The following is a 26621-nucleotide window of genomic DNA, read 5'->3' on the forward strand; positions in this document are numbered from 1 at the left end:
TATACTTCCTGAACATCAAATGGCTAAACAGGACCATCTGTATCATATGTCGGTTGCAGGTGCCTCTCTGTCTTCAACCGATCAGGAGGGGCTGACCGCACTTAGCTGGGCCTGCATGAAGGGCCAGAAGGCTGCTGTGCAGCTTCTGGTGGAGGCAGGAGCAGATCTGAACCAGGCGGACAGGCAGGGGCGAACCCCGCTTGACTTAGCTGCCCTCAACGGGGATGCGGATACAGTGGGTCTTAAACTTTTGTGTAGAAAATTGTTTGTTTTTGCAAAGAAATGTTTAATTAAGATCCTTGTAGTCTTGCAGAGAGCCTGATGACAATCAGTTGCGAAACATAATTGTTGTTTGACTGGAATCATAATTAAATCGTTTGCATTGAGGCAATCAAACATCACACAGAGTCACAACGCTTCACATCGAGCCTCTTGATCACCAGGAGGACAATCAAAACTTTCTGATGATTAACATTTTTCAAGAATCAGTGAAAGGAACAAGCAGTGCACATTGTTGTTAATGCACCACAGAGGGCAGTATGCAATCAGCTAGATGACTGAGGTATAAAAAGGATGCTCTGCTGGAATGTGAATGTGTTTTTTTCCAGGTGCACAACCTTGTGGAGCATGGAGCGGTGCTGGAGAGATCAGAGAACAGCAGTAGCAGAGGTCCAGATCGACCAGCGGGGTGCCAGAACCCAGCCCTGGTTGCCTCTCTGCTCAAGAAGGGATCCAAAACAAGTAAAAGCTCAATGCCTTGCAGAACAGCTTCACGCCAAGTTTCAACTCAAGGAATCTTGCAGTCATGATTATTTAATGCTAAATCCAGCAGCTATATCCAACACTCCACCAACCACAAAGAACATGCAGTTGAATCGGCTAAAGATGAGAGCATTTTCATGTGCATCTACCAAAGCCCGATCAATAAATGATTTAGATGAGCTTTTTTTAGCACAGCAGTAAAGATTATTGCCACATTTTCATCTGATCTTCTCTGAATTGCTTCTCGCCTCTCTTTTTTTCTTGATCTCCTTCTCAACCAAAAGGCTACAAAACTGCCCCACAGGATCGATCAGGTGCGTGATTTATAAAACACACAGAGTCAAAGCAACAAGGTGAGTCACATGGTATGAAGATGAATGTTTTTTCACGTCCATTAGGTCATGCTACGTGGGCCATGGCTTCATCCAAACCTGACATTCTCCTCATCCTGCTGCAGAAGCTGATGGAGGAAGGGAACCTACTCTACAAGGTAGAGAGTCTGTTGTTAAGAATCTCTGATATAAATGGCCCAAAGTGATCCTGGTGTGCTTTGTGTTTCTCAGAAGGGGCGTATGAAGGAAGCAGGCCAGCGCTACCAGTACGCTCTGAGAAAACTCCCTCGAGAGGGGCAGGGAGACGAGCTGAAAGGACTCAAAGACCTGCGAGTCTCCCTCTATCTGAACCTGTCACGCTGCCGCAGAAAAACCAACGTAAGGAACGGAAAAAAGCTATTACACTCATGCACTATTTAACACCAGAAGTTTTATTAGATGCTGAGGGAAGGATGACAGGATCACTGACCGCTGAGGGAGATGCTTCCTTGAGATCTATAATTTGTCTCTTTAAACATGAAAAAATACTGCGGGTACTATCGCGGCACCCTGCAGAAATATTGTTCCTTTTTAGACCTAATTTGATGTCTCTCTGTGGTACAATAAACAGAGACAAAGACCCGCAAGCAGGTGGAGACATAATGTGCGTGCTGTTAGTTTGGAGACGGATGTGTACAGCCTGCAGCCAGGTTTAGAAACCACCCTGGTGATGACAGACGTCCTAACAGACTGTAAAAATGCCATCCTTAGGGTCAGTGCGGCCGATGAATAATGGAGCAGATAATGTGATGTGATAAGGTCACTCTCTCCGGCCGCCAGGAGTGCTTTCTCTTTCTGTGCTTTTTTCTGCATGGTGGTTTATTTACAGTGAGCCGGCCAAATTCATGTTATTAATATTGAATGTTTCGCATTAACAGCCAACGAGGGAGAGCATACATGATATCATCATTACACATTCAACAGCAGCTTTCTGAGTTCAGCAGCCGATCCGACGTCCTTCTCAAGGACAAACTCGCATTGTATTGGTGTCATTAAATATTCACCTGGGAGTGATGAGACGGGCATTGAAAAACCTGCGGGAAAAACAAGCTGCTTTCAGCCTGTTTCATTTGCTGTTCTTCCTCTCAATTAAAACTGATCGCAGTTTGAACAGCTGTAGGTCTTCAAATCCATACAACTGAAAACTTAATTTTTTTTTTTATCAGAAAAGCATCAGATTTCTGCTGCAGAGGAAACACTGCAGCTGTCTGCTTTGGCAGGGTATCACACGCAGGGTTTGGGATCGAAACAAAGGAGAAATCTAGAACTTATAGTGATGTGATAAAGTATTAGAGCCATTACCGATGTCTTCTATTTTTACCAAAGTTAATAACCAAAGTTAATATGAAATGTGTTTTTTTTCCCTGAGTGAAAATATAACTGGGCCCCTCTTGTATTATAAATGAACTCCCATCAGCTACATTCTAATCGCATACAGGCCTGATTACTGCCGGGACTGTAGAAAGAAACCACTGAAATACAACCTGTTTAACAAATACAGTTAGAATATGTAAAAAAATAAGGAGACTCTACCATCAACTAAAGTGTTTCTAAACAGATGAGAAACAGATATTTTCTTGAAAACTGTTGTTGTTCTGGAACGTTCTTAATTAGAAAAGCACTCACATGATCTGGATCATTACCAGATTTGAACAAATTGCTCCTTGGAAAGAGTTGCAATCTTTAGTAACAGTTTCCCTAAAATCCTTTCATATGTTTAGAATCAAGATGCAGTGTGTCTGCAGCCTCTGGTGTATGCTCTGCACTCTACATTCTACATTCACTCTGCTTTCTTGTTTGATCAGCAGAACGTGATTTTGAGTAAGGCATTGCTCATCTTTCCTGTGTTTCTGTCTTCGGTAAAATACTTCTGGAGTTTTTGAGTCAGATGCTGAAGCTGTCAGTAGTCACTGACATCATAATCTGCATCCAGATTATGATGTGGATCATCACCAAACTTTAATGGGTTGCTCCTTACACTTAGGTCAGAGTTTCCGTGGGTCATTAAAAATCATTAAAATATTATTTCTTAAATTAAGGCCCTAATTGCTTAATATTAAATGCTTCATTTGAAAAAAAAAACATTTTACATACAATTTTGTCAGATATATTATATCAGATATAACTGCTTCCAGTTGATCGTCAAGCCGTATGTTTTTAAAAGAAGCTCGAGGCAGAGAAAAAACTAGGGAATGGGAAAGCGCAATTTTAAACAAAAGTGACTGGAAAACGAGGAATTCGGGACATGGCTACAGCCATATATAAATATATGTAAATATATATATATATTTAGTCATGTGTAATTGTTGGTGGCATTAAAAAGCATAAAATTAGAGTTACTAATTCCTGTATAAACTCTGTAGTTGGACCTTTGGTAAATAATTTCATTAAATTACGTTCATAATTTTTCAAGTTATCCTGTGCACAGATGGACGGACAAACAAGCAGATAAACACGCACACAAACTCAACTAAAAACATAACCCCTCCTTGGTAGAGGTAAAAAGGCTGCTCTAGTAAACCAAAGTAAGAAACATTTTCCACAAATTACTCCAGGAGCACACTGAGCATTGATTCAGGAGGTCACAGTCAAGAACCGAGATCAGCATCTGAAGGTCTGTAGCCTGTAGAGCTCAGTTAAAGGATTTAACAACAAAAAGACAGAGGCTGGGTGAAAATGGCCTCCCTGGGAGTGCCCCACTGTGATGCTCTAATTCTGATATGCAGCTTCTGTATGATTAATGGGCCATGTATTCTGCTCTTTACCAGAAAAACATGGAGAATCTTTGGGCATTGGTTTTTCACCATAAGCTCAAGTGCAATAGACTTCTGCTGCAAGAAAATAATCCAAAACACACCAACAAGTTCACTTCTGAATTAGTAAAAGAGAAAAAAATTTAAATGCACTCTTATATCTAATTGATGTGTCTTAGCCTAACCTTTAAAGAAGCATTAGTTTTCCCATGATACTGCCACCTGTGGCCAAAACACAGAGCTGCAGCACTCTTCTGCTCATTCTCATATCTCTCTTTTACTTAAAGTAGCTTTTTTTTCTTGCCAGTGTTTCGGAGTTGAGCTGGATGCTGGTCGCTTCTGAGTATTCACAGATCCATCTCGAATATAACGCTTCAGTTGTTTGCCAGATGGACCCATTTAACACATCTGCAGAACTTAGAATGACAGAAAGTAAATTCGGGAAAATAGGCTTCAGGCTTATTGGTGCGTTAGTGCTGAACTGCTGAGGTGTCAGTCTGCTCATCAAACTATGTTTTAGTTGTAAAGCGTAAAAAAGAGGCTATTTTAAAGATACTTTTCAGTAGCAACTCACATAATGTGTTTTTAAGTGGCTCTTTCATCTTGGATGCTCAGGTTTGCTCTCAGGTTTACCTCTGTCTGATATCAGTTAAAGTAAAGATGTCAATTTTTAGTGAGAAGCAAAGAGCAAAAGACATCTGTAAAGAGAAAATCCATTTAGCCAGTTCTCTAACTTAAAGGGACGGTTCTTTGTGACAACACAGGATTTTGGCATCGCTGAGGAGTTTGCGACTAAAGCCCTGGAACTGAAACCCAGGTCCTATGAAGCTTATTACGCCAGAGCACGGGCTAAAAGGAGTAGCAGGTAAATCATATTGCATTAAGTTTATTGTTATGTTAAATTGGAGCAATTCATGTGAGAAGCACCATTCCTATCCCTCTGAGGTTCTATAAAGTAAGTATTTTTAAAAGCCTTTGTTCGCTTTCCCTGTCCTCCCCAGGCAGTTTGCTGCAGCGCTGGCAGACCTCCACGAAGCAGCACGACTCTGCCCGTCCAACCGGGAGATCCGCCGCCTGCTGGCGCGAGTAGAAGAGGAATGCAAACATCATCAGAAGTTAGCCAGCAACGCAGCGCAGGGTTACAACAGGAACCCTCACGCCCACCACCACCAACCCACAGAAGAGGAGACAGATGTCTTTTCACATGGAAGCCTGGAGAGGCAAATCCCAGCAGAGCAGCTTGACCCAGAGAGGGAAGAAGAAAGAGAGGAAGGGGATGAGGTGGGTCTCCACTGCGGGAAAAGTCCAGAATTTTGGCCTCTGAATCCATACGGTCCACACAGAACGCTCCCTGGAGGTGTGGCATTTGGTTTACCAGATCAGTCTCCATGTTTCCCTCCTGAGGAATATGTTCAGAACCAGCTGTTTGTGGACATGTCTGAGCCTGCTCATGCCATGAATAGACTGACACAGAATCAGAGCAGCAGGACTCACCACAACTGTCACTCTCTCCAGTCAGGGAGCAGAGGTGCAGGCAGGCCCATGTCTCTCTGTGGTCCTTCTAGTCCTCTACCAGGGAGGCACATCTCCACTTCCCTGAGGCCAGCACCTCTGGCGGGAATTGACATTGGCCCTGGATCAGCCAACGAACACTCACGGCACAGTCCCACTGAGCATTATCATCCTCTGTCACCAAACAGCTCATCCCCACCTGGACCTCTCCAAATGTTCCAGCCTCGCTCCTCGAGCTTCTCCAGGGGCTCTGACAGAATGTCCACCCATTCCGGGCCTCTGGATAGCCTTTCTCTGGTTTTGGGATCTGGGCTGGATGGGAGGAGGGATGGGGGTGGAGGAGGAACAGCCGGCTCCAGGGGCTCCAGCTCCAGTCAGGCCTCCAGCGGGAACCTGTCAGACGGAGGCAGGCAGCAGGGGCCGGATGTCCAGTGTCCCAACAAGAGCAGCGGCAGCTTCAAGGCCAAACCTGAGCTGAAGCCCCGCCCCTTCATGGGGGTCACGGACAAGGCTGTACGAGTCCAGAGCCAGCAGAGCTCCAGCGTAGGTCGACAAGGTCAGGGAGGGGGAGGCGCAGAGAGTTTCAGTATGTCAGTCATGGAGTTCCAAGGGCTGAACAATGAGTACAAACGCGCCTCCTTCCAGGAGCAGCTCTCTGGGAGCCAGCTGCAAGGCAGGGAATTTGGAGAACGTTCCCATCAGCGAGAGAGCAGAGGAGCTGCGTCTTCTCAGCTACTATTTCCCGAGGGCAGACAGAGACAGTCGAGCCTCACGAGAGACAACCCAGCTCTGCACATGGCTCCCATTAAACCCAAACGCTCCTTTATAGAGTCCAACGTCTGAAGAGACTTTGTTAAAGCACTGACATGCTTATGTCCTTACGTAAGGTAGCAAGGAGGCTGACCAGAGAGTAGCTCCCTTCTCTGAGATTGTAGATTTGTAGATTTCTTCTGCTGCACTGCATTAACAATCTAGAACCAGAACTCAGGCCGCTACGCTTTTGCTTACATGTATACAAACAGACTAGTGTAATCATGGAAACCAGACATACCTTAAGTAGATTCTAAAAAAATAAAAGATAAAAAAATACATGAGTACATGGTCTAAACTTTTAGAGCAGTAAATTATCAAATAAATAAGCCTGATAAAGCTTTGTGCACGAATATACAAAACCTCACGCTGTTAGCTGCAGGTTATGACCATTTCTATTGTCAAGTGTCTTTTAAAAACATCTATATTTGTACGGTGTACACGACCTTTTCAGATAATATATTTCCTCTTAGGTGATTATCTGTCAGCGTTACAGGCTTAAACAGAGATTACTTTGTGTACTTCTCCTTCTGGGAACGTTTGATAAGAAAAGGCTTTGTAAATGACATCGTTGGAATCCTCTCGTCATGACATCACTGCATCGATATATTTACAGTATGTTATTTATTTTTGCATAGCAGAGAACATATTTAGACAAAGTGTTTATCACTTTCAAAGATGGATAAAATTAAAGAACGTAAGAAAAATTACACTTTAAGAGACTTATTACATTTAATTATGTCCATACTTGTCATATACCCTTTGCAGAATTATACTATGATATACAAAATGTTACCACATTGTAATTGTGGTTTAATAAAAATATTTATGAAGGACTGTATCTTTTTTTCTTTCACATCTAATTCGTATACAGTGAAACAAAAAAATGTTTATCATGTTCTGCCATGCAAAAAAATTGAAAAAGCATTTTGACACAATGTCATTTATCCTCACATAAATGACCCACTGCTGTTATAAAACCTAATGCATCACCAGATATAAACATTTGACAGTTTTATGAAACCATTTAATTTATTACCACTTGTTGGATGCTGACAGATGTTCCTGAGAAGTAAAGCTCCAACTGATCTGGGCCAGCAGTAGTATTAATCAATATCTATACCTGAAGATTATTAAAGAATGTAAACTAAAACCACACAAAAGATAAAATGTCAGCTAAATTCTTCCAAATATATTTCCTAATTTCTTGTATTGAGATTAAATTGATACACATTGGTCCAAAAAAAGCCTCTCCTACCCCTTTAATCGCTCAGGAGGATTAATATTGAGACTTGATTATAATGCAGAGGAAGAGGGTGGAAAAATATATCTCAGCATTTTATGATTTTATCGTAGTCTCACTATAATGAAAACCATTTGCAAGGAATTTACACTAAAAATAAGGAAAGTTCAGAAAGGTTTCATTCAGTCTGTGCAATTTTTGCCATCTTATCTCTTGCTCTAGGAGTGAGTTTGATAAAAATAAAAGTTTCTTGCTTTTGAAAGGTAAACAACCATAGTTAAACTGGGATCTTTCTATTTTTTATCTAATTTAAATCCAATGAATCTGTATAAGATAATAAAAAAGGCAAAGGTCAGAATTTGCTATTCAGATAACATGATGCTCCAGCTTTCAGGAACATATTCTCATATTTCATCATCTAATATCTTATATCAGTCTCCTCTATTTTGTGTTGATTTTCTTGTGAATACAGAAAAAAAAATCAAATAGTTGTTTGTTGAGCTAAAATAAAAATAATGTAATAAGTTTTCTTTGCCTTTTTAAAACATGGAGATCCTAATCACCTCTGTCATTAAACCAAACACACACAGATCTTAGACCATATTCAGGCCTGCTGTCTGATAAAGGAGGTTAAAGCCGAGAAGATCTATAATTAATGTTTTTTTTTCTCGTCTAGTCCAGCTTTCCTCCTTCAGGAAAAAAATGCATAATGAGAATAAAGCTGAACCAGATGCATCTCATTCCTGTTGGCTTTAGAAGAAAACATGCAGCAAGTCAGGCGATGCTACTGGCTGGTCTTCCAGCGGCTGATGGCCATCTTGAGAGTGTGGTTGGGTGTGAGGAGTGTGGTCAGCAGAGGAAGGTTGGTCATTGGGCTGGAACGATTCTTGGTGTTGATCCAGCTCTCTATGGCCTCTCTTTCGTACGAGTATCCATCTGTTGGAGCAGGTCAGTTCGTTAATTACGAAACACCTCAGGTCTTTTGTCCTTTATACGTATTAAATGCTACTTTTAAATGTAAACCAACACTGAGTAGTTCAGAATTAAGAAGTCTTTCTTTTACCACCCACAAAGCTTAAAGATAAGTCATATTTTTTCCAAAAATAATACATCTTGTGTTATAATCCCCAGCATTGTACTGCCACCACTGTGTTTTGAAAGGCTTTCTTTTATTCCTTCATAGGGGATAAATATGTAGAGTGCACGGCTTTTTCCTGTTAAAAGAATCTCCAACCTGAGATCTACTGCAGCGCCTCCAGAGTTCTCCGTACTACTTCACTGATTGCAAACCAGATGGATTTCTATCAAACTCTCCATTTTGGATGTTGGATTGAAAAGCTGTCTTCAGGACATCTGAGATCATAAATGTTGTCTTATATTCCAACTCTCCTCTTTAGATATCCACATATTTGTAAACCAGACCCGTCTGCTCTGTCCCTTAGTCTGAATGAAGCTGTCAGTTCTCTATTGTTCTCTATGGAACCTCTGAGACCTGCATAAAACAGCTGGACTTTATTTCACATTAAGGTGACCTCTAAAGTGTAAAAAGGGTTTAAAAAAAAATCAAACATGCCACACTTTTCAGGTTTTTATCTGTAAAACAAACCATGATAAAACAAAGTCATGGATCATTTTCCCATTTATACAATTATGAATTGCTTTGTATTAGTCTATTACATAAGAATGAATCAGGAGGGTTGACATACCAGCAGCTATGACTGGATCCCTCATAAGCTCTCTGGTGATCGGGCACAGAAACTCATCTGGAATCCCTGAGCACACAGAGTCACTCTTCAGCTCCTCCACCTTCCTCAGAAGTTTACTTCGCAGGCCGACTGACTCTAAAGGCACAAAACCAGAAAAAAAAATATATATAAAGAAATAGGTCAGAGCAGAAAGCGTGTTCTGACCCCAACACTTCCATGTGCAACAATGTCATGGTGAGTATTCTGAGCATTTATCACTTTTCACTCTTCAATGGCAAATGTGAGCGTGGGTGGGAGTGAATATAGTGGGAGAAAACCACGTCTGTCCAATGCAAATAGCAATCAAAAGGAGAGAAGAGTTTAAAAATGGTTAAGAACTGAATAAAAAAACTTTTTTTTTTACCTCACTGACAAACTTACGGGTACATTTATTCCTGCCTTTAAAAAAAACAAAAAAAAAAACACACAACTGCTGTCTCTGTCTGTCATAGCAGTAGATAAAATGCAATGCTTTCCAGCACTGCTCTGCAAGTTAGCTCTGCTAAGAAGGTGGGATTCATGCTGCTGCTAAAAACAGAACAATGTGAGCACAAGCTGTCACAGCTCTGATGCTGTGTAAACTGAGCAGTGATTGACAGCGTCTGTGGGATGGAAATGACGACATTTTGTGGCGTTACGGCAAACGTTTGCTGAGAACTACGTGACGAATGATGCCTTAGCTGGTAGACTGAAACCAACAACATAACACTCAGACTTCAGCCTTGTGGCATCACTTCATGAATGCATGAAAACAAGAGAAAAGCTATAGAGAAATAGATAAATACGTCTGAAAAAGAAATAACCGAAAGGCTTTAATGATATTAGATATAAAATCCACTTCATGCTTTATGGGAAATGCTGCTTTGCGGATTGGGTTATGTAACCCAAAGTGCACCAGATTTAAGCCAGAATTGACCAAGTCTTTAAAGCCCAGGGCTTTTGCAGTTCAGCCTAATATTATGTAATCTGGGCGAGTAAAACCCCTTAATAAACGTGATTCCCTCACCAGCACTCTAATCCACTGTGCTGCCCTTCATTGATGTGATGAAGTAAAGGAAATCCTAACCTATACACAGCTTGATGTCAATCAGTCCCATAAAACGTTGTTTATTTCCTTCTCATTCAGACAAATAGATAAACATAAGGACAACAAGAGAGGGACGAAGTGAACAAGTGGTGGTGCTGCTCGCTGAGCAGAGTGTGACATTTGTCTTCCTCACCTATGCCCAGTTCTGACGCCAGCGTCTCCTTGGTGAGGCTCAGCAGCTCTGTCCCATCTATGTTATTGGCCTTGAATTTCTCCACCAATCCCTCAAGCCCTTCCTCAAACAGCCACTCTGACACATCCGCCTCTGACCAATCGGCGACCAGCAGCTTGGATCGGCCTACCGTGGCTGTCCCTAAGAGGGCGAGTCAAGGCGAGAGGGGTCAGCTGCTGACAGCTGTAACACCTTCTAGGGAAAAAAAAGGAGCAAAGATCCCCCCCTACATATAAAGCTCCAATTTTTTTATCTTTACCCCTCACCTTCAAAGGGTGTCTCTGCAGACTCTTCTTTATGGCAGAAAGAGGGAAACAAAATTGTAAGTAAGAGACCTGCAAAGCACTTTTAAAGCAATGTGAGACTCTTGAGGCTAAGGTGTAAAGAAAAGAAAACACTCAAAGCAGAAAACACCTGTGTCCCTCGCTGCGGATTGAAAAAAAGGCTCCATCAGTGACTAGTCCAGTTCTAAACTACAGATTCCACTGACAGGGTTTACTTTTAATCTTTAGCCTATAGCATATATTCCGATACATTTAAGAGAGTAAAAGTATATAACAAAATAAAGCATTTTAATATTTCAGATAAAATGCAAAACTAACCAGGCAAAGACTTTCCACCTTCCCATCAAACAGCAGGTAGGTAAAGGAGAGAGGAGATATATGGCAAGAGGTTAGAGGTTATTATTTTCTGCATATTTATGTAGAAATGTACATACATATAAATATTTAATTCTTTTTTTCTGTGTTTTTTTTCTTTTCCCCTCACTCACATTGTCCGCTGCACCCATCCTCCAGCCTCCAGATGTTTACGGTCTTATCCATGGACCCGGTGGCGATGAGTGGTGAGGTTGGAGAAAAGGCGCATGCTGTCACATACCTGCAGCAGCGGTCAGTTACACGAGAGATAGCAATATAGAAACTTTGATAAGTAATAGATTTTCATACTTCTTACAAATGATTCTACCGTTTCCTTTTGGGAAGATGTCAATATGCATGTAAGTTTTAATGATGATTAAGATCAAACCTTACAGGTTTAGCAGTTACCTGGGTGCCTTGCTGTATCTTGTTGCAGAGCAAATTAACCTTTGGGCATGAAAATAGTAACCTGAACCTAATCTGGGAGTTTGTTAGTATTTTTAAAATAACTTTGTTGATATTTGTGACTTCAAGGAAATAATAGGATTCTTCTTGCTCTACTTGCTGCAGTGAGAAATCTGCTTTTAGAAAAAGAGTAAAGATCAGCTACTATAGGGTTGGATATTGGTAGGGGTGTCCCAATATAACTTATTTCATTTCAAATATGATGCCAGTATCACTTCTTTTTACGTAACTGACACCAATATTACCCTGATATGATATCAGCACAAGTTAGAAATATTTTAATTACTTATTTTGTAGTGAAGAAAGTTAGAAAAGATCAAATAATTTCACTCAAAAAGAAAAGTAAACAAAAACATGTAGGAGAACAGCCGGCCAGTGTATTGTCACCCAGTTGGTTGCATTAACTTTAAACAGAAGCTGAGAGAAGCAGAATATTGGAGCAAATATCACAGATTTTAGATGCATAGATTTCAAATTGTTTTTCTTTTTTATGCTGGTTAATATCAGTGTAATGTTCCAAACCTGAATCTTATCAAATAATATCATCCGTATATCTTAGATTGTTTTCAAAGTGTATTCTTCAAGTCATTTAATTTAAAATGTGACATATATTTTCTTTCCTTTCTGATCATTTTAGCTAATAAGGAAAAAAGACGAAAATATACTTCACAGAATGTGTATATCCTATAACATTTAAATATCTCTCTAAAGCACTCCCCCATTCCATTGCTTGCAAATCTATCTCCTAGATTCCTTCCACTCAACTTTCAATTTAGGCTCATCCCCCTATGACCAGCCATCTCCTATAGAAATTATCCTCCCAACAGACAGCAAGTTTTTACTATGAATGTCCAGATTATAAAGTAACCTTTCTGCATCAAGATTCATTTGTTTTATTTAATATTTTTCATTAAAAAAGAAAGAACCTTTTAAAGATGTTTCCTAAGTTGGAAGCCATACTCGTCGACAAGCAAAAAACAGTCTGGTTGATACTTCTTTGAATAAATGTAATCATGAAAATTCCCTTGACAATCAGAAACAATGAAGAAATATTCCCCCCACACCCCGAGTTCCCTCTCTATACCTTTCAAGAACTGAAAAACATCATATTCTTATTGTAGAAATTCTTCATCTAGAATCACATTTTTAGTGGGTTTTAGGAAGTCAGGGCAGAGTTAATGTGGGAGAGCTCTCTAAAAGCTAAGCTGGAGTGCTGAGAAATGTTGATCCATAAAAGCTCCTTGGCTTCACACACAAGCTGAGAGAAGAGCTTCGCTAAACCTCCAATCAAGACGCTTTCTGAATTTAAATCTATAGTCAAATGAGTTTGGTAGAAGCACTAGACTAAAGCTTCCATTCACCCAGCATTTATCTTCCTGCTTCTACTTTAGATACTGATTTTTTTTTTCTTTTTTCCAAAAGGCACTTTCATTTGCCCCCACTGAAAGGAGCCTGATGTCTTTCAGACACAGGTGGCTGGATCGATGTGGAAATGGCTTCTGTGATCATTCATCTGTGACTTATCCATTTGTGTGGTGGGATAGAGCATCGTCCTATGTATTTAAATATGAAAATGCTGCAGACAATGAGAAATAATAACAATACAGAAATTAATATTTACCTCTCATGATGGTTCAGTGTGTAAAGCAAAGCAACAGTATTCTGTAGAAAAAGTGACAAAACTAAATGAGTAAAATAGAGTCGGGGATAAACTTTAAAATGTTAGGTATCTGAAGACTTATATGAGAGCCACTCACTGCATCATAAACCTTAACACTCTTGTCCACTGAGCTACAGAAAAAAAGAAAAGAAAAAAATAGTTCTGTTAAATCCAGGTTCTCCAGCTAAGAAAATACTGGTTGTTTGTCTCCCTCTAGTGGTTTAAAAGGAGCACTGTAGAATAAAAACTTAAAAGTTGGCCTATTTACTGTCTATGTACTATTAAACGATCTACAAATCTCTATTTTTATCCTAAAAAGATAAAAATTGAGACTCTCCTTTTTGAGTTAAATATTATGATTTAAGAATTAACTAAGAATATGGCAGAGAGTTCTCAAGAGAATCGGGGTAATTAGAAGTAAAGGAAAAGACGTATGTAGTGGTGAAGGTCTCAGAGCAGAAAATTATTGATCATTTGATTATCAATTGATTATCAATTAATTCATCTAGATAATTTTGATTTATTTAAAAACAGATACATACCTCAATCAACAAATATTTATTCATTTCATCTTTTGTTACGTAACAGCCTTATTTTAAAAAAGGATTTACTTCTTTCTTTTCTACACACGTGAAGAAAATTGTCAATATCCCTCATTTAATGAAAGAAAAACCCACAGTGGTCACCGAAACCACGTCCAGGGAGGCTGGATACAGTTCAACTGAAGTCACATGACCATTAAGCTGCTTGGAGATGGTATTATATCCTTCAAGGTTAACAGGCTAGTGTATAGTTTTCTTTCTCCTGAGACAACCTTTTTTTGGATTCCTGTGTCCTGTCTGGTCCATGTTGAGTGCCGTAGACACCATGTCACCAAACAGACATGAGTACCTGATCTCTATTCGTTTATTCATCACCTGCTGCCATCTTGGTACTCCCCAATTACCATAACAATATAATCAATACATGTATATTACATGTACATCATCAATTTGGCACTTTCGGCACATCATCAGACAATGTGTGTGTGTAATATTCCTAATATCTAAGATCAGTATTATCATCCTCCTTTAACAAACTATTTTTGTTGTGATGGATTTGTATAATGTTATATTACATGATTTATAGATTTCACAGACTTCATACTGAGTGTGTAATTTGATTTGCCAATTCTTACAATAAATTACAGTAATCTACTTATGCTATGAAACAGCAAATGTGTGTCAAAGTGATAACTTTACCTTTATTTTTAAAGTCTTAAGCCTGAAAAGGAGAAAATCATCGTTGTTTGATGCTGTAGCGCATCTATTGTTTACATTCCAATCAGTCTAAATAGGGAGTACCAATATGGCAGCTGATGACTTCACAGCACTGTGTGTTGTGTATGTATCAGCAATCCAGTGAATAAATAGAGATCAGTGCTGTATCCCCACATATAGGCCCACTGACTGATTAAAAGATTACAGACACCTGTGCTGCTAATTAGTGGACACATTTTGATGTAACATGTTCCTTTGGTAACATTATCTCAGTCTTTTCTAGGGAAACCTTTGTTTTTGTCCAAGCCTTTTTCATTTTTATATTTTTAAACTATTCTGTTAAAGCATGGTTGAAAAGCAATGTCTGACTTTCAGTCCATTATTTTCATAGAAGTTCCATTTATTATTACTTTTGTCAGATTTAAGTTATTTCTGTGACCTTTGTGGGTTTTTCTTTTCCTAAAATACCAACTATTTTCCCCACATGTATATATCGAAATAAATTTGCTGTCTAAAAGCAAAAACTTTTCAACACTGTCATTGTGAGGTATAGATGTAGAGCTTTGATAAAAGACACACATTTAAAAGTATTCTGAATAAACCTGAAACACGACCAAATGTAGGAAAAGTTCAGTTCTATGAATATTTTCAGGATACACTATAAAAAATTGTGGCAAAACAGCTTAAAGGTAACACTGTGAAACCTTTCAGGGTGATAATAGTAATAAGAAAAATATTTAGGAGTGCAATTAATTAACACTTTGCTAATCAATTTATATTTTGACTATTTTTAGATTACCAGATTAATAGTCTGACAGCAAAAGGTGCTTCATCTATTTGCTCTCAAAGCTAGGACCTTACCCAGACATAAGTAGTTTCCCATCAGATGAGAACGCACAGCAGAGGACTGGAGCCGTCTGGCCACTCAGTGAATGTAGGAGGACCATCTTAAAGCCTACAATATAAAGCAACACATGTGGCTTCTGGGGGCTCTTGTGTCAACAAAAACACCAAAGAACGTGCAGAAAGATTTGTTTAAAACCAAAAGAAAGCAAGAAATTGGGATGAAAAGCTAAAAATTTTTAAGAGAATTACATAATTTGTTTTAAATTATTTGTTTTTTTTTTCTTCTTTAGTAGGAACATCATATATTGATGACTAAATATTGGAGAAAGACCTTAGTGCTTTTAAGGCTGCTGGACCCATTTGTTTTCCAACTTCAAGGCTCACTCTAGTTCACTTTAAAGCAAATAATTAAAAAAAGTTAAGTTAGAGTTTATAAATGTGGTAAAATAAAACTGTCATTATTGGCAGTTTCTCTGAGGCTCTTATTTTGTTTATATCGATATTATAAGTATATCATATTATCATAAGGTTTATCGGTCCTTTTAAAGCATTATTCAGGTCACATTCAAGCGCATATGCCAAGGAGGCTGATGGGAGGGGCCAACGTTCTGCTCTCACATGTTCACCTCCAACACTGTTTGGCCACTTCTCAGAGTGAGGAGCGGAGAAACCCCATCAGACTCCGCACAAGATTAAGAAAGTATACATTTTGTCAAGTGCAAGAAAAAGGTGAAAATTGGTGAAGCTTTCAGCAAGGAGGGAGCTTGGATCTGTGAACGGCTCTCTTAGCTAAAGAAAGAACGTGTTCAGAACAAAACAACTTTACTGCTTAGAGCTTTCTTCCCTCAGATGCTGTGTTTTTTTTCTCCTCTCCTATGCGTGCCTGCAGCAGTGCTGTAATATCAGCTTGTTACCAGAGGGGGCAAACATCTGCAAAAACCCTGGGACTTGAGCTATGCTCCTATTTCAATAAATTCTTAAAGGATTACTTACCCCTCAATAAACTTTTTATTTTGCTGATAAACTGTATAAACATATGTCTTATACACATACCGCGTCTCATTTTGACATACTTCAACATAATTTTGCCTATTTGGCAGCCTTGTTAGGTTATAAAGGGGTTACAGCATCTGATTTTAGCTATTGGCTTAATCAGGAATGTGATGTAACTTGGAAGAACTAAGGACAGTAGCTCCACTAACTGGGGAGTGTTGGTTCGCTCTATTACTGACAATAACTTCAATGATTTTGCTATAATTGGCAATTAGTAAATCCATTAGAATTGGATCAAAACAAGTCTGTATCACCAATGGATGATTTTGTGGTATTGTGTCAATCTTAGAAGTTCTCAAAAACAAAGACTCATTTAAAGAGAAAATGTATTTAGAAAAAAAAAAAAAGAGAATGCATTACAACTGGACATAAACTGAGTGTGCCTTGTCTAAGATAATGATTTCATTTAGTGTCAATGGGTCACAAGCAGTGTTGTGCATGGATGTGTTCAATGTACGGTGTTCACTGAATTCGATCATATTTTTTAGTGAACAGTGAACTAAACGGATCAGTTTTGAAGTAATGAACCTGAACGAAAGCGATGTTCACTCTGGGAAGAATGAGCGACACACACAGCTCATGTCCGTATTCAATTGATAACTACACTTTTCATTGGATAACGTCAGGTTTTACGACACTTATTGTGGCAAACAGCATAAGAAACCAGCATGTTTGTTCTCATTGTGAGAGAACAAATATTGCTTGCATATTATATGTCTTCCGCAAGTACTAGTCTGCACAATTCAGACTCATTTTCTGGTATATATGATACAAGCTTTGCAGATTGCTTGGCAGAGTTTTATGAACCAACAAAGAAAGACTCAGACAGAAAAAACTAATTTTTCTGCAAACTGTGCACACCGGGACTTAACAAACAAGTTTGCATGTCAGCCAGGTCCACTTCAAATTTAAAGTGACACATAAAGTTAAAGCATTCGAGCTATGTTTGGAAATATCCGCTAGTGCATTGGGGAGCCTTAGACATAATTTTTGAATCAGATCTTTTCAGCAGAATGTAGCTGTATGTTTCTGAAATTCTGTGTAATTTGGCTAAATATAGGCTTTATTGCACATCCAGTATGCTGTGACTGCATCGCATATTTTTCATTTCTTTCTATATATTATGATCACACATTTAAAGGGTGAAATATGAGGTTCTATTGTATAGGATTGTGGCTTAATTTACCAAATTAGCTTGAAATAATTCATTTATAGGTTTGTGGACTTAGTTCATTTTTTGAAAAAGTGAACTATGAACGTGAGCTAGTTTATCTTCATCTGTGTCAACTGAACATGACATGAAAAGTGTATGGTTCAGATATTTACTGCCTGTCCCTACAAGAACGACCCATGTGGGAGGAGGAAGCAGATACACCAAATCTCTGAGCCAGAGGTTAATGCGGTAAGGCTCAGGGTTTGTAGTCTCCACAGAACTTCTGCAGAGATCTGAACGCTCCGTCTCAAAGCGATCATCTCACCATGGTAATGTTGCTGTAAGTGCAAGTGTGCCGCTGTCAATCAGCCAAGACCACGCCCACCTCTGAACCCCCCTGCTCCGGGCGAGCCTTTCAATGGGAGAGTTTTCAAATATTATATGTGGACCAAAGAATGGCGAATGGAGCGACGTCAGTTGTACTTTAACAAAACCCATGCCTAACTGTGGTGCATTAAGTCTGATGCACAGGGAAACCGGCATGGAAAATCTATTAAAATAGCTGATTTAACAAAACAAACCATGTCCTAATTTATTGTCAACTTTTTGCAGTTTACCTTTTCTGATTATGGAATTTTATACTTTGCTGCAATATTCCAGAGGAAGGATTTGCAACACAATCACAAACTATCTCAATACATTCGTACCTCCAGAGGAAAATTTGTTAATGCACCAGATCTTCAGTTGACAGTCCTGCCCGCAGGATGCCACACGAAACTGCACAACTTGGCTGCCTAAATAGCCAAATGAAAGAAAATTAGACAAAACGAAGAAACGCAAAACAGTTTTTATTGTATTGTTGGAAGGAAAAAAAAGATCACTTTGGGTATTTAACTATGTGATAGATAAATCCTAAAACAGGTTCTCACCACTGAGGATGCTGGGAGCAAAGCTGCAGCAGGAGACCCCCAGATCGTGGGCATTCTTCTCCGCGAGGAGGTGGTTTAAATCCAGATCCCAAAGACGCAGATCTCCATAAGTGGAGCCCGTCATGAACATCTGACTGCAAGGGCTGAAGGAACAAGCTACCATAGTTGTGTCACTCACTCCCCCAGTCCTATACAAAATACAAAAATCATCAACTTAATGAACGCAGGAAATGAAATGGATCTGATGCCACCAAGATCAAATATTCTTTTCGGGGAGAAAAAAAGTGTTTAAAATTTTTTTTTTTAAGTCTTTGAAATATTCCCTCTATCTGATTAACAAACAAAACTAAGTTAATAAGGATTGATTTAAAGATAAAAAGCTCAAAACATTAAAAATATTTTCATAATTAGGTACATGGGCGGTTCTAGACAGGGGCCAACAGGGGCCAGTGCCCCTATGGATCATGTCCTGGCCTTTGTTATGGCCCCTGTACTGAAGACATAATACTCAAAGGAATTCTAATGATGATCTACGCTGGAACAGAAAGGGTTTCTGATGGGTCCTTTGGATCTATTTCATTTGTTTTCTTTACAAATTCAATTTAATTATTTAAAAACAATAAGGTTATACCTACAGTGGTATTGAGATAGGATCCCAGTTTTCATCTGCTAATTTTTCTTCAAAACAAATAAAAAAAAAAATACTCTAAATTTTACAGCTGAATTGATTGGTTTTTCTTGAGTTCTAATTCAGATTTTTATAGAAAACTGTAATTTTCACTTAAACTAAGTCTAAAATATGTACAATTCCTAAATTATGAACGCCAATTGACCTAATAAGACATGGAATTTTAATTAAACCTAATTGAATAGAAATTTCACTTCATGTAGCTATCTTATTATATTTGAATCCCTCACCCTGTTTTTATTTAATGCTTTTCTGGGCCCCCACGGGGGGCCCCTCCTGGCCCTCTGGTATATTTTTGTCTAGAACCGCCACTGATTAAGTAGTTCCAGTGTTCTTTTAGAATAAGAAGAAAATGATTTCTTCTCTTCTTTTCACCTGGACAGTCTTTTAGAGGGGAAGTCCCAGAGAGCCAAAGTGCCATCAGATGCACCAGAAACCAGGTGGACAGAGTTAGGGGACAGAGCACAGATCCTAACAGGACTGCGACCAGGATGTTCCAGGACGGCCTCGATGTCACCGCTCACCATGGACCACACCACCACGGTGGCATCCGTGGAGCAGGAGGTGAGGAACTGTCCGCAGGGGCTGAAGCAACAGCAGTGGACGCTGTAGCCGTGTCCTGTCAGGGGGGAGAAGGGCAGCTCCGAGAAGTCGTGACTCTTATAGATCCTGATGGTTTTGTCCCCGGAGCAGGTGGCCAGCAGTTTGGAGGAGAAGGCACACCAGTTCACATCGTCCTGATGGTCTCGTAACGTACAGATTAGAGACGCCATGAGAGCAAATCCTAATTAAAATAGGAAAATAAATAAAATCAGAACGACACCATCTAGTATACAGAACTGCATCAAATCGCTGGAAAAACTAGCAAACTGGTGCTAACGGTTCCTCGGAATTAAGAGACACCTTCTGTTTATTTAAAATACAAGAAAAAATATACATTAAAGCACAAAACTGTGTTATTAAGAACTAAAGACTGCAGGGAGATACACATGGAAGCTCCATAAAAACCTTAATGTAACACCCATTTTAAAAAGCCAAAGTAATTCTTACCGATCTTCTAATTATCGCTTATTGGTTTTTATTTTTTCTCTCTGTGTTTACTTCCTCTCTGTTCAGCTGACCATGACGTCACTGATATGCTACCTTCACTGTAGCTCCGAAATTGGACTACCGACCGTTTACAAAATTAAAATAAATCAAGATTATTTACCTGGAAATATACTTTATAGCATAATGCTGATTATAGTGGCACCTACACAATTTCAATTTAACTTTATTTTTTTTTATTCATGTATGTTAAAGCTAATAATCCTTAATTTATGCTTAAGAGAAAGGAGCCAAGATATGGGGATTTGCATCATTATCTACACGTTCACGACATTTTCCCTTCATGGTTTTTATTTCCTTAAGCTTCCTTTTTATACAATCAGATGTAGAAAAGGGCGATTTTTAAAAGTTTGTTCAAGTCCTTTAAAATTACATTCCCCTCTGGTCCCAAGGTAAAAAGAAAAGTAACCTTGGCTTTTAAAGGTCTTCACTTGTTAACAACATGTGCCAATAAAGATGTTAGGGCTATATGTCTACTGGAGTTAAGGACTAATAGATGACATTTCTCTGCTAATGTTATAAGCAGGATGTTTACTCCAGCAGACAGATTTTCTCCTGGGTCAGCGAATGGATGAAGAGGTGCTGCAGAGTCTGAGAGAAGGCCTTCAGGTCTGTGGATGAGATCATTTGCAGCTGCAGCTTTGTTATGTTTCTGAGAAAGGATAAGGAGATAAAAGGGACATCTATATCTCCTTTCTGCTGTTGATAAAAGAAGCCTTATGGTTTTGCAAATATGCAACTTAACAATACCATGACTCCAATGATTATCTGTATGATTTAGTGTATTTTTTACCAATGCTTAATTACCATTAAATAACAAAAATAACTTTTACATCTTCAGCTCTTCACCTACACTGATTAAAGGTGGAAGTGGAAGATTCTTTTCAAATATTTGAAAAGACCCACCCTTTAAAAAAAATTTAATAAAAAATGCTGATGCACAACCCTGTTCCAACCTAATCCCTCCCAAGAGGAAACTCATATTAAACGCGCGCAGGGGATTTCTCCTCGTGCACTCTGTTTAAAAGTTGCTGTTTGCATCGCTCATACAAGCTCACTTTCCAAAAGACCATTTGCAATTTTTCCACTGTGTCAGACTCATCACCGATAAGTGAAATAGGGATGAGCGCGTAGGACGGCATCACATAAACATATCACCAGAATGATTTACAATTAGGAGGACCACTTATTTTGATCATCCACCTGGAAAAATAACTTCCTCCCCTATACCTTCAAATCTTAATTTCTATTTCAAGATAAAAAGCATGCCTCCTCATACAACTGCCATAAAAATATTTTATTTTGCAAAATAGTTAGCTATCATAGTAGGTTGTTTTGTTTTCTTTTATATTATTTTCCTTACAATCCAATGTAAAAATCATTTAACTAAGAAATTAAATGTAGTCTATTTTGTTTTTCTACATGTGCTGAAAGTTTTGACTATCATTGACATTTGCCTACTGTTTCAGTAGTAAGTTTATGTTGGTATATTACACAGCGAAGGTTCATAATTTATAAAACTAATTTTACAAAGTGAATCCTGATGGCTTTAATAAACTGTACAATCTGATTTATGATGAAGAAATTTATTACACACAATATTGTGCGGATTAAGGTCTGAGGCAGATTTTGTGGTTCTGAAGGTCATGTATTAGTTTATAACGCATCTATAACCTTTAGGGTTTCGGCATTATTGTTGAGAGTCTATAAAAATATGTGGCGCTTTTATTTATGGCACAATTATTACTTCACGGATTACATCCTACTTTTAGTTAAAGCAGCACATGCATACTGAGGTTTCATTTCTATTTGGAAAGAGAATAAAGATTATTAATTCTGTGATCCAAAACAAAGACACACGTAGCAAAAAGGTCCACTTTGTAGTGGAAACTGAAATGAGACGATTATAAGACGCTTACATTGAAAAACATCCTTTTAATAGGTCCGTGCCACACACTAGTGAAAAATAAAGCTCCTACAAAAGAATGATACTTTTATTCCACAATATCTTAAATAAAGTAACTTCAAGTACTTTTGACTTGGATACAAAAAAATCTAGCTGCCTCCATCAGGCCACGACACACAGCAAGGTTCAACACAGTGGTTACAAATGGCCTTTAGGTCCTCTTGTATTGTGGCAGATTCTGAGGAAACGCATCACGGAAGCGGAACCGAATGCTTGTTGCTCCTTTGTTTCTCTGGTAAGGTGAGGAATGATTCTGTGTTATTGTCCAACTTTGGAGGCCCTGTCAGATTCAACTCAAATATAAAAACAAAAATAATTGTCGTAAGAATGAAAACTAAAAAAAAACAAAAACAAAAGAAAACAACAACATCCCCTACATGCCCCTGTTGGAAGGGTAGGCACTACCAAGATTAAGGATACCACAGTGTTTGCAGAGGATATGTATATACTGTACAAACAATATTTATGATAATGCTTTCATCACGTTCACTAAAATAGAATGCTACAATCATTCTAAGGCATAAACAATATCTTAATATTCTTAAACAATTTTTACACATCGTTCCAAACAAGACATAATATTGACATTAATAAACAGTATATACACACGGATCACTGTTGTTCAACTGTTCCTCTGCTGCTCCTGTAAATAAACGCAGTTTTACAGTTTGAACAAATGAATACAGTTCTCTGATGCCCCAAAACACTGAACAGTGTAAACAGTTTTCTTTTTTCCTCTTTCTTTTCTTGGCTTTGTTTTGATATTTGGGAGAAGAAGAAAAAAACTAGAACACAAAGACACATTCCTTTTTTTTGTTGTTGTTGTTGAAATTCAAAGCAGTTTTAGATGATTTCTCCTTTTTCATAGAAAATGAAGTGGACCTTGATTCATAAATAATTATTACAAAATTAAATACATTCACTATAATACGATTAAATAACAAAAGACTATGTACAGGTAGTGGAAAGTATTCTAGCGCAGATACATCAGTGACATTTGAGGATTCATTCAGTGCAGTGTTCTGAGACAGGGAATGGTATTGCACTAGGATACCCCATTTCTCTGGGACTCTTTGGGGCTTTTATCCCTGTTGTAAGAAATCCAGCGCACCTCATGTAACAATGTCTTTTTTTTATTATTTTTTTTATTATTTTTTCTAGAGTGATATCTTTCTTTAGCACACAATGGATTCCTTATGAAGGAGCCGACTTTTTCTTCCGTCCTGCAAAAAGCCACAAACTCCATTGGAAAAAAAAAAAAAAAAAAAAGGCTAAAACTTGGTGTTCTGGTGTGAAACGTTGAATGGGTTCACAAGGAGAGTCTGAACAGTTTAGTTTGTTTGCTTCAGAAGCTCAGTCCAGCGCTTCTCAAAGAACTTTCTCATGTTATGACCGGCTCGACCAATGTCCGAATTGTCTTCATTGAATTTTTCACAGTTATCAAAGACCAAGTTGACATCAATGATGAACGTCTCCAGGTTTTGATACCTGAAACAAAGGAAAACAATTATGGTTACATGTTAACCTTAATACATGGGATTCTTACTTATTTTAAAGGTATAGAGGATGATATTTTGTGATATGTTTACATTAAGGCCATCCTACGTGCACGTCCCGTTAGCTATCTTTTTCCGTGCATGCGCACTTTCAGGCGTATTACCTGTGGTGAGCTACGGTTTCAGACAGTCATTGAAACTCATCTTTCTCACCGCGGTTCTTTGAAAATGGCCGAGGGTCATAAGAGAAAAAACATCTACGAAGGAAAGGCCTCAGAAAAAGCAGATATATCCTAGAATGCTTTTGGTGGAGAGCTTTCCTCGCAAATCATTACAGTATTTGCTGTCACAGCAGCCCGCTGTCGCCATAGGCTGTTGCTACCCAACAGCGACGACTAATAATAAAGATGGCGCAGGCACCGTGCTGTGGGGGAGGAGTTACATGACCAACGTGGGAAAAAAAGTAGTGATCGTCTGTCCGAACAGTAAGTTAGCCGAGTTCACTATATAGTCCCCGCTCTATATAGTGATTGAGGGATTTAGGGGTAGGGCGGACGTTCGGACAAAGTAAGCTCATATGAGCTATGAGAACAGCACCTTTTAAACAAAGCGTGCACGAGGAGAAATGGGCTCCTGCATGCTCTCGCACAAGTTTAATAGGCGTTCCCTCTTGGGAGCGGATACAGAGTTATTCATGTGCATTTATTTTTTTTTTTTAGCAAGAAAACAAACAAAATGAAGTGATGGAAACTCACTGGCTGCTAACTAGCTTCTCTCGTATTGTTGAGAAGTCCATCGGCTTTTTTATGACTTTCCTGTAGCCGGGAACCGATTTCAGGTTAACAGGCGTGAGAAAAGGCCATGCATCCTGATGCCGCTCCAACTCTGCAAGAAGTACTCTGTTGGGCACATAAACACAGCAAAAACAGAGAAAGGAATTGGTTTAGGTGAAATAAGAAGCTTCTAATTCTACATAACATAAATGGTAAATGGCATGTACTTATATAGCGCCTTTTTTTAAGCCAGGAGACTTGACCAAAGCGCTTTACACTACATTCATTCACCCATTCACGCACACACATTGATGGTGGCAAGCTACATTGTAGCCACAGCAGAAGCGGGGCTGCCGAACACTGGCGCCACCGGGTCCTCTGACCACCATCAGTAGACAATGCAGGTGAAGTGTCTTGCCCAAGGACACAACGACAATGACAGTCAGAGCAGGGGCTTGAACCGTCAACCCTTCGATTTCAGGGCAAACTTCTACATCCAGCGCCACTGTCGCCCCCTAAATATTTCTGTTTTTTTCCCTCTCCAAAATTTTCAATCAGATATTTCATGACGGTTAATTCCTTTTTATTAATTATGTGTATGCTTTTCTAGGGTGTTCATATGGTAAAAGCTATTAATGCTTAACCCTTGTTTAATTAGAACATGTCCAAAATGAACAAATAAAAATGCATTGCATAACTTCCAACATTGTCCAAAAGGCATACTAACCCCTTTTCAGACTTTTTAAGGTCTTTAAAAACTTGTCCTGAAAAATGCACGCTTATGAATCATACCCTGAGTATCAAGATACAACTTAACGTTATGTTAACATTGAGATTACTATACACAGCTATATAGAGGTGTCAAGTTACAAAGTACAAATACTTTGTTACCTTACTTAAGTAGAAATCTTGACAGTAGGAGTTATACTTCGAGTTGAGTAAAAAGTATTAATACTTTTGAATCCTCTGCTGCTATATGGTACACAAAACTTGAAAGGCAAACCTATTAAACATGATTTAATACAATGTATTTAGCTTGAAATACTTAAGAATTAATAAAAACATGAATAAAACCCTCTTTTAAATTAGCTTATTGTAAGAAATATAAAACCTTTTTGTGATTCTGCTGTTTATATAGATAGAAGATCTAATGAGCACATATAAGCTGATTAAGAATTAACAGACATGCAAGCTAAGCAACTATATTTTTAAGAGGTTTACGTTAATACAGGTTTTTATAGTTGTTGATTTAAAAGTATTTAGACTGATGAGATTTCAAGGTTAAAACCCAACTTTCTTCAAATCTAACCTTTAAAAATACTCAGCTAATTGCTAAGGAGCATTTTCAACCAATTCAAAGGTCAATAGTTATTTCTTTTGCTTCCGCCATTTTATTGCAAGGCCATACATCAAACATACTTTAAAGTAAGAAAAGCATCTTTTATAGTCTGTTTTCCAAACAAACGCTTGATAAGACAGAGCCAAACGGATAATATAAAAACATGATTACATTTTAGAATTCTTAAAAAAAACTTATAGCAAACATTAGGAATGAGGTGTTTCAAGGGTTGGCTACATCAAACAACAAGAAAATATCCGCTTGTAAGAATTTCTTGACTGAGAGCTGCAGGAAGCAGAGGCTTCTGCATGACTATTTCATTTACCTTTCAAAATAATTCAACAAAAAGACAAGAGCCAACATGCCAGAGGCGTATACCTGCATAATCCCAGGTCCCGGTTGTTGTCTCTGGCTGTCTTGGCTCGTTTCACACACACAGGGCTCTCCTGATTGGCTGGTATCAGAGCAGGTGAACTGTCCTCTGTTTTTCTCTTCCTGCTGGTGTCTTTTGATCCCTTTTTGGGTGTGTTGCTGGCACTGGCAGAATCCTCCTCGGATACCTCCCCATTACCTGTCTGCTTCCCGTTCTTCTTGGACTCGCTGCTTTTCTTACTTCCTCCGCTAGAAGCTACAGTTTTGGCAGGAGGCTTTTTGGTCTTTGGAGATGGACCACTTGCCTGTCAAATTGAACAGTTAATAAACAAAGTCTTTAATTTTGTTTCCTAGAACTTATGTCAATATTACAAAGTTTGTATGGTTTGGAAACTGTTCTATTTTAAGAGATCACATTTGCA

General features: G+C 38.7%; 3 protein-coding genes across 16 annotated transcripts in view; 1 reads left to right on the plus strand and 2 right to left on the minus strand.

The window, feature by feature from the left end:
• The window catches only part of LOC107082540 (protein TANC1-like), a 55429-nt gene extending 49139 nt beyond the window's left edge, over positions 1 to 6290 (plus strand). The window contains exons 22-28 of the mRNA XM_015371280.1: positions 60 to 235; positions 609 to 741; positions 1047 to 1076; positions 1161 to 1252; positions 1326 to 1472; positions 4651 to 4751; positions 4888 to 6290. Of these exons, the coding sequence (XP_015226766.1) occupies positions 60 to 235; positions 609 to 741; positions 1047 to 1076; positions 1161 to 1252; positions 1326 to 1472; positions 4651 to 4751; positions 4888 to 6241 (2033 nt within the window). The 3' untranslated portion in view covers positions 6242 to 6290. The remainder of the gene's footprint in view (positions 1 to 59; positions 236 to 608; positions 742 to 1046; positions 1077 to 1160; positions 1253 to 1325; positions 1473 to 4650; positions 4752 to 4887) is intronic.
• A 906-nt stretch (positions 6291 to 7196) lies between these two features.
• On the minus strand, positions 7197 to 20268 carry wdsub1 (WD repeat, sterile alpha motif and U-box domain containing 1). 3 transcript variants are annotated; one of them, XM_015371282.1, is made up of 13 exons: positions 20197 to 20268; positions 19522 to 19930; positions 18459 to 18646; positions 18237 to 18323; positions 15339 to 15432; positions 13316 to 13349; positions 13180 to 13220; positions 11228 to 11334; positions 11058 to 11075; positions 10722 to 10745; positions 10417 to 10596; positions 9158 to 9292; positions 7197 to 8387 (listed from the first exon to the last, which is right to left on the minus strand). In XM_015371282.1, exons 2-13 carry the CDS (start codon positions 19917 to 19919, stop codon positions 8236 to 8238), a joined length of 1458 nt encoding a protein of 485 aa, XP_015226768.1. In that variant the 5' UTR covers positions 19920 to 19930; positions 20197 to 20268; the 3' UTR covers positions 7197 to 8235. The 3 variants fall into 3 exon arrangements, with proteins under 3 accessions (XP_015226768.1, XP_015226767.1, XP_015226769.1); XM_015371281.1 differs by having other exon boundaries at positions 10722 to 10748; XM_015371283.1 differs by lacking the exon at positions 10722 to 10745.
• Positions 20269 to 23047: 2779 nt separating this feature from the next.
• Positions 23048 to 26621, minus strand: part of baz2b (bromodomain adjacent to zinc finger domain 2B) — a 79573-nt gene continuing 75999 nt past the window's right edge. For all 12 annotated transcript variants that reach the window (XM_015371256.1, XM_015371261.1, XM_015371254.1 and 9 more), the window contains 3 exons: positions 26206 to 26504; positions 24471 to 24614; positions 23048 to 23707 (listed from right to left, as the gene is read on the minus strand). In XM_015371256.1, the coding sequence (XP_015226742.1) occupies positions 23551 to 23707; positions 24471 to 24614; positions 26206 to 26504 (600 nt within the window). In that variant the 3' untranslated portion in view covers positions 23048 to 23550. The remainder of the gene's footprint in view (positions 23708 to 24470; positions 24615 to 26205; positions 26505 to 26621) is intronic.

Source organism: Cyprinodon variegatus, unplaced genomic scaffold (genome assembly GCF_000732505.1).
Source record: "Cyprinodon variegatus isolate N-32 unplaced genomic scaffold, C_variegatus-1.0 Scaffold55, whole genome shotgun sequence".
Classification (NCBI taxonomy): domain Eukaryota; kingdom Metazoa; phylum Chordata; class Actinopteri; order Cyprinodontiformes; family Cyprinodontidae; genus Cyprinodon; species Cyprinodon variegatus.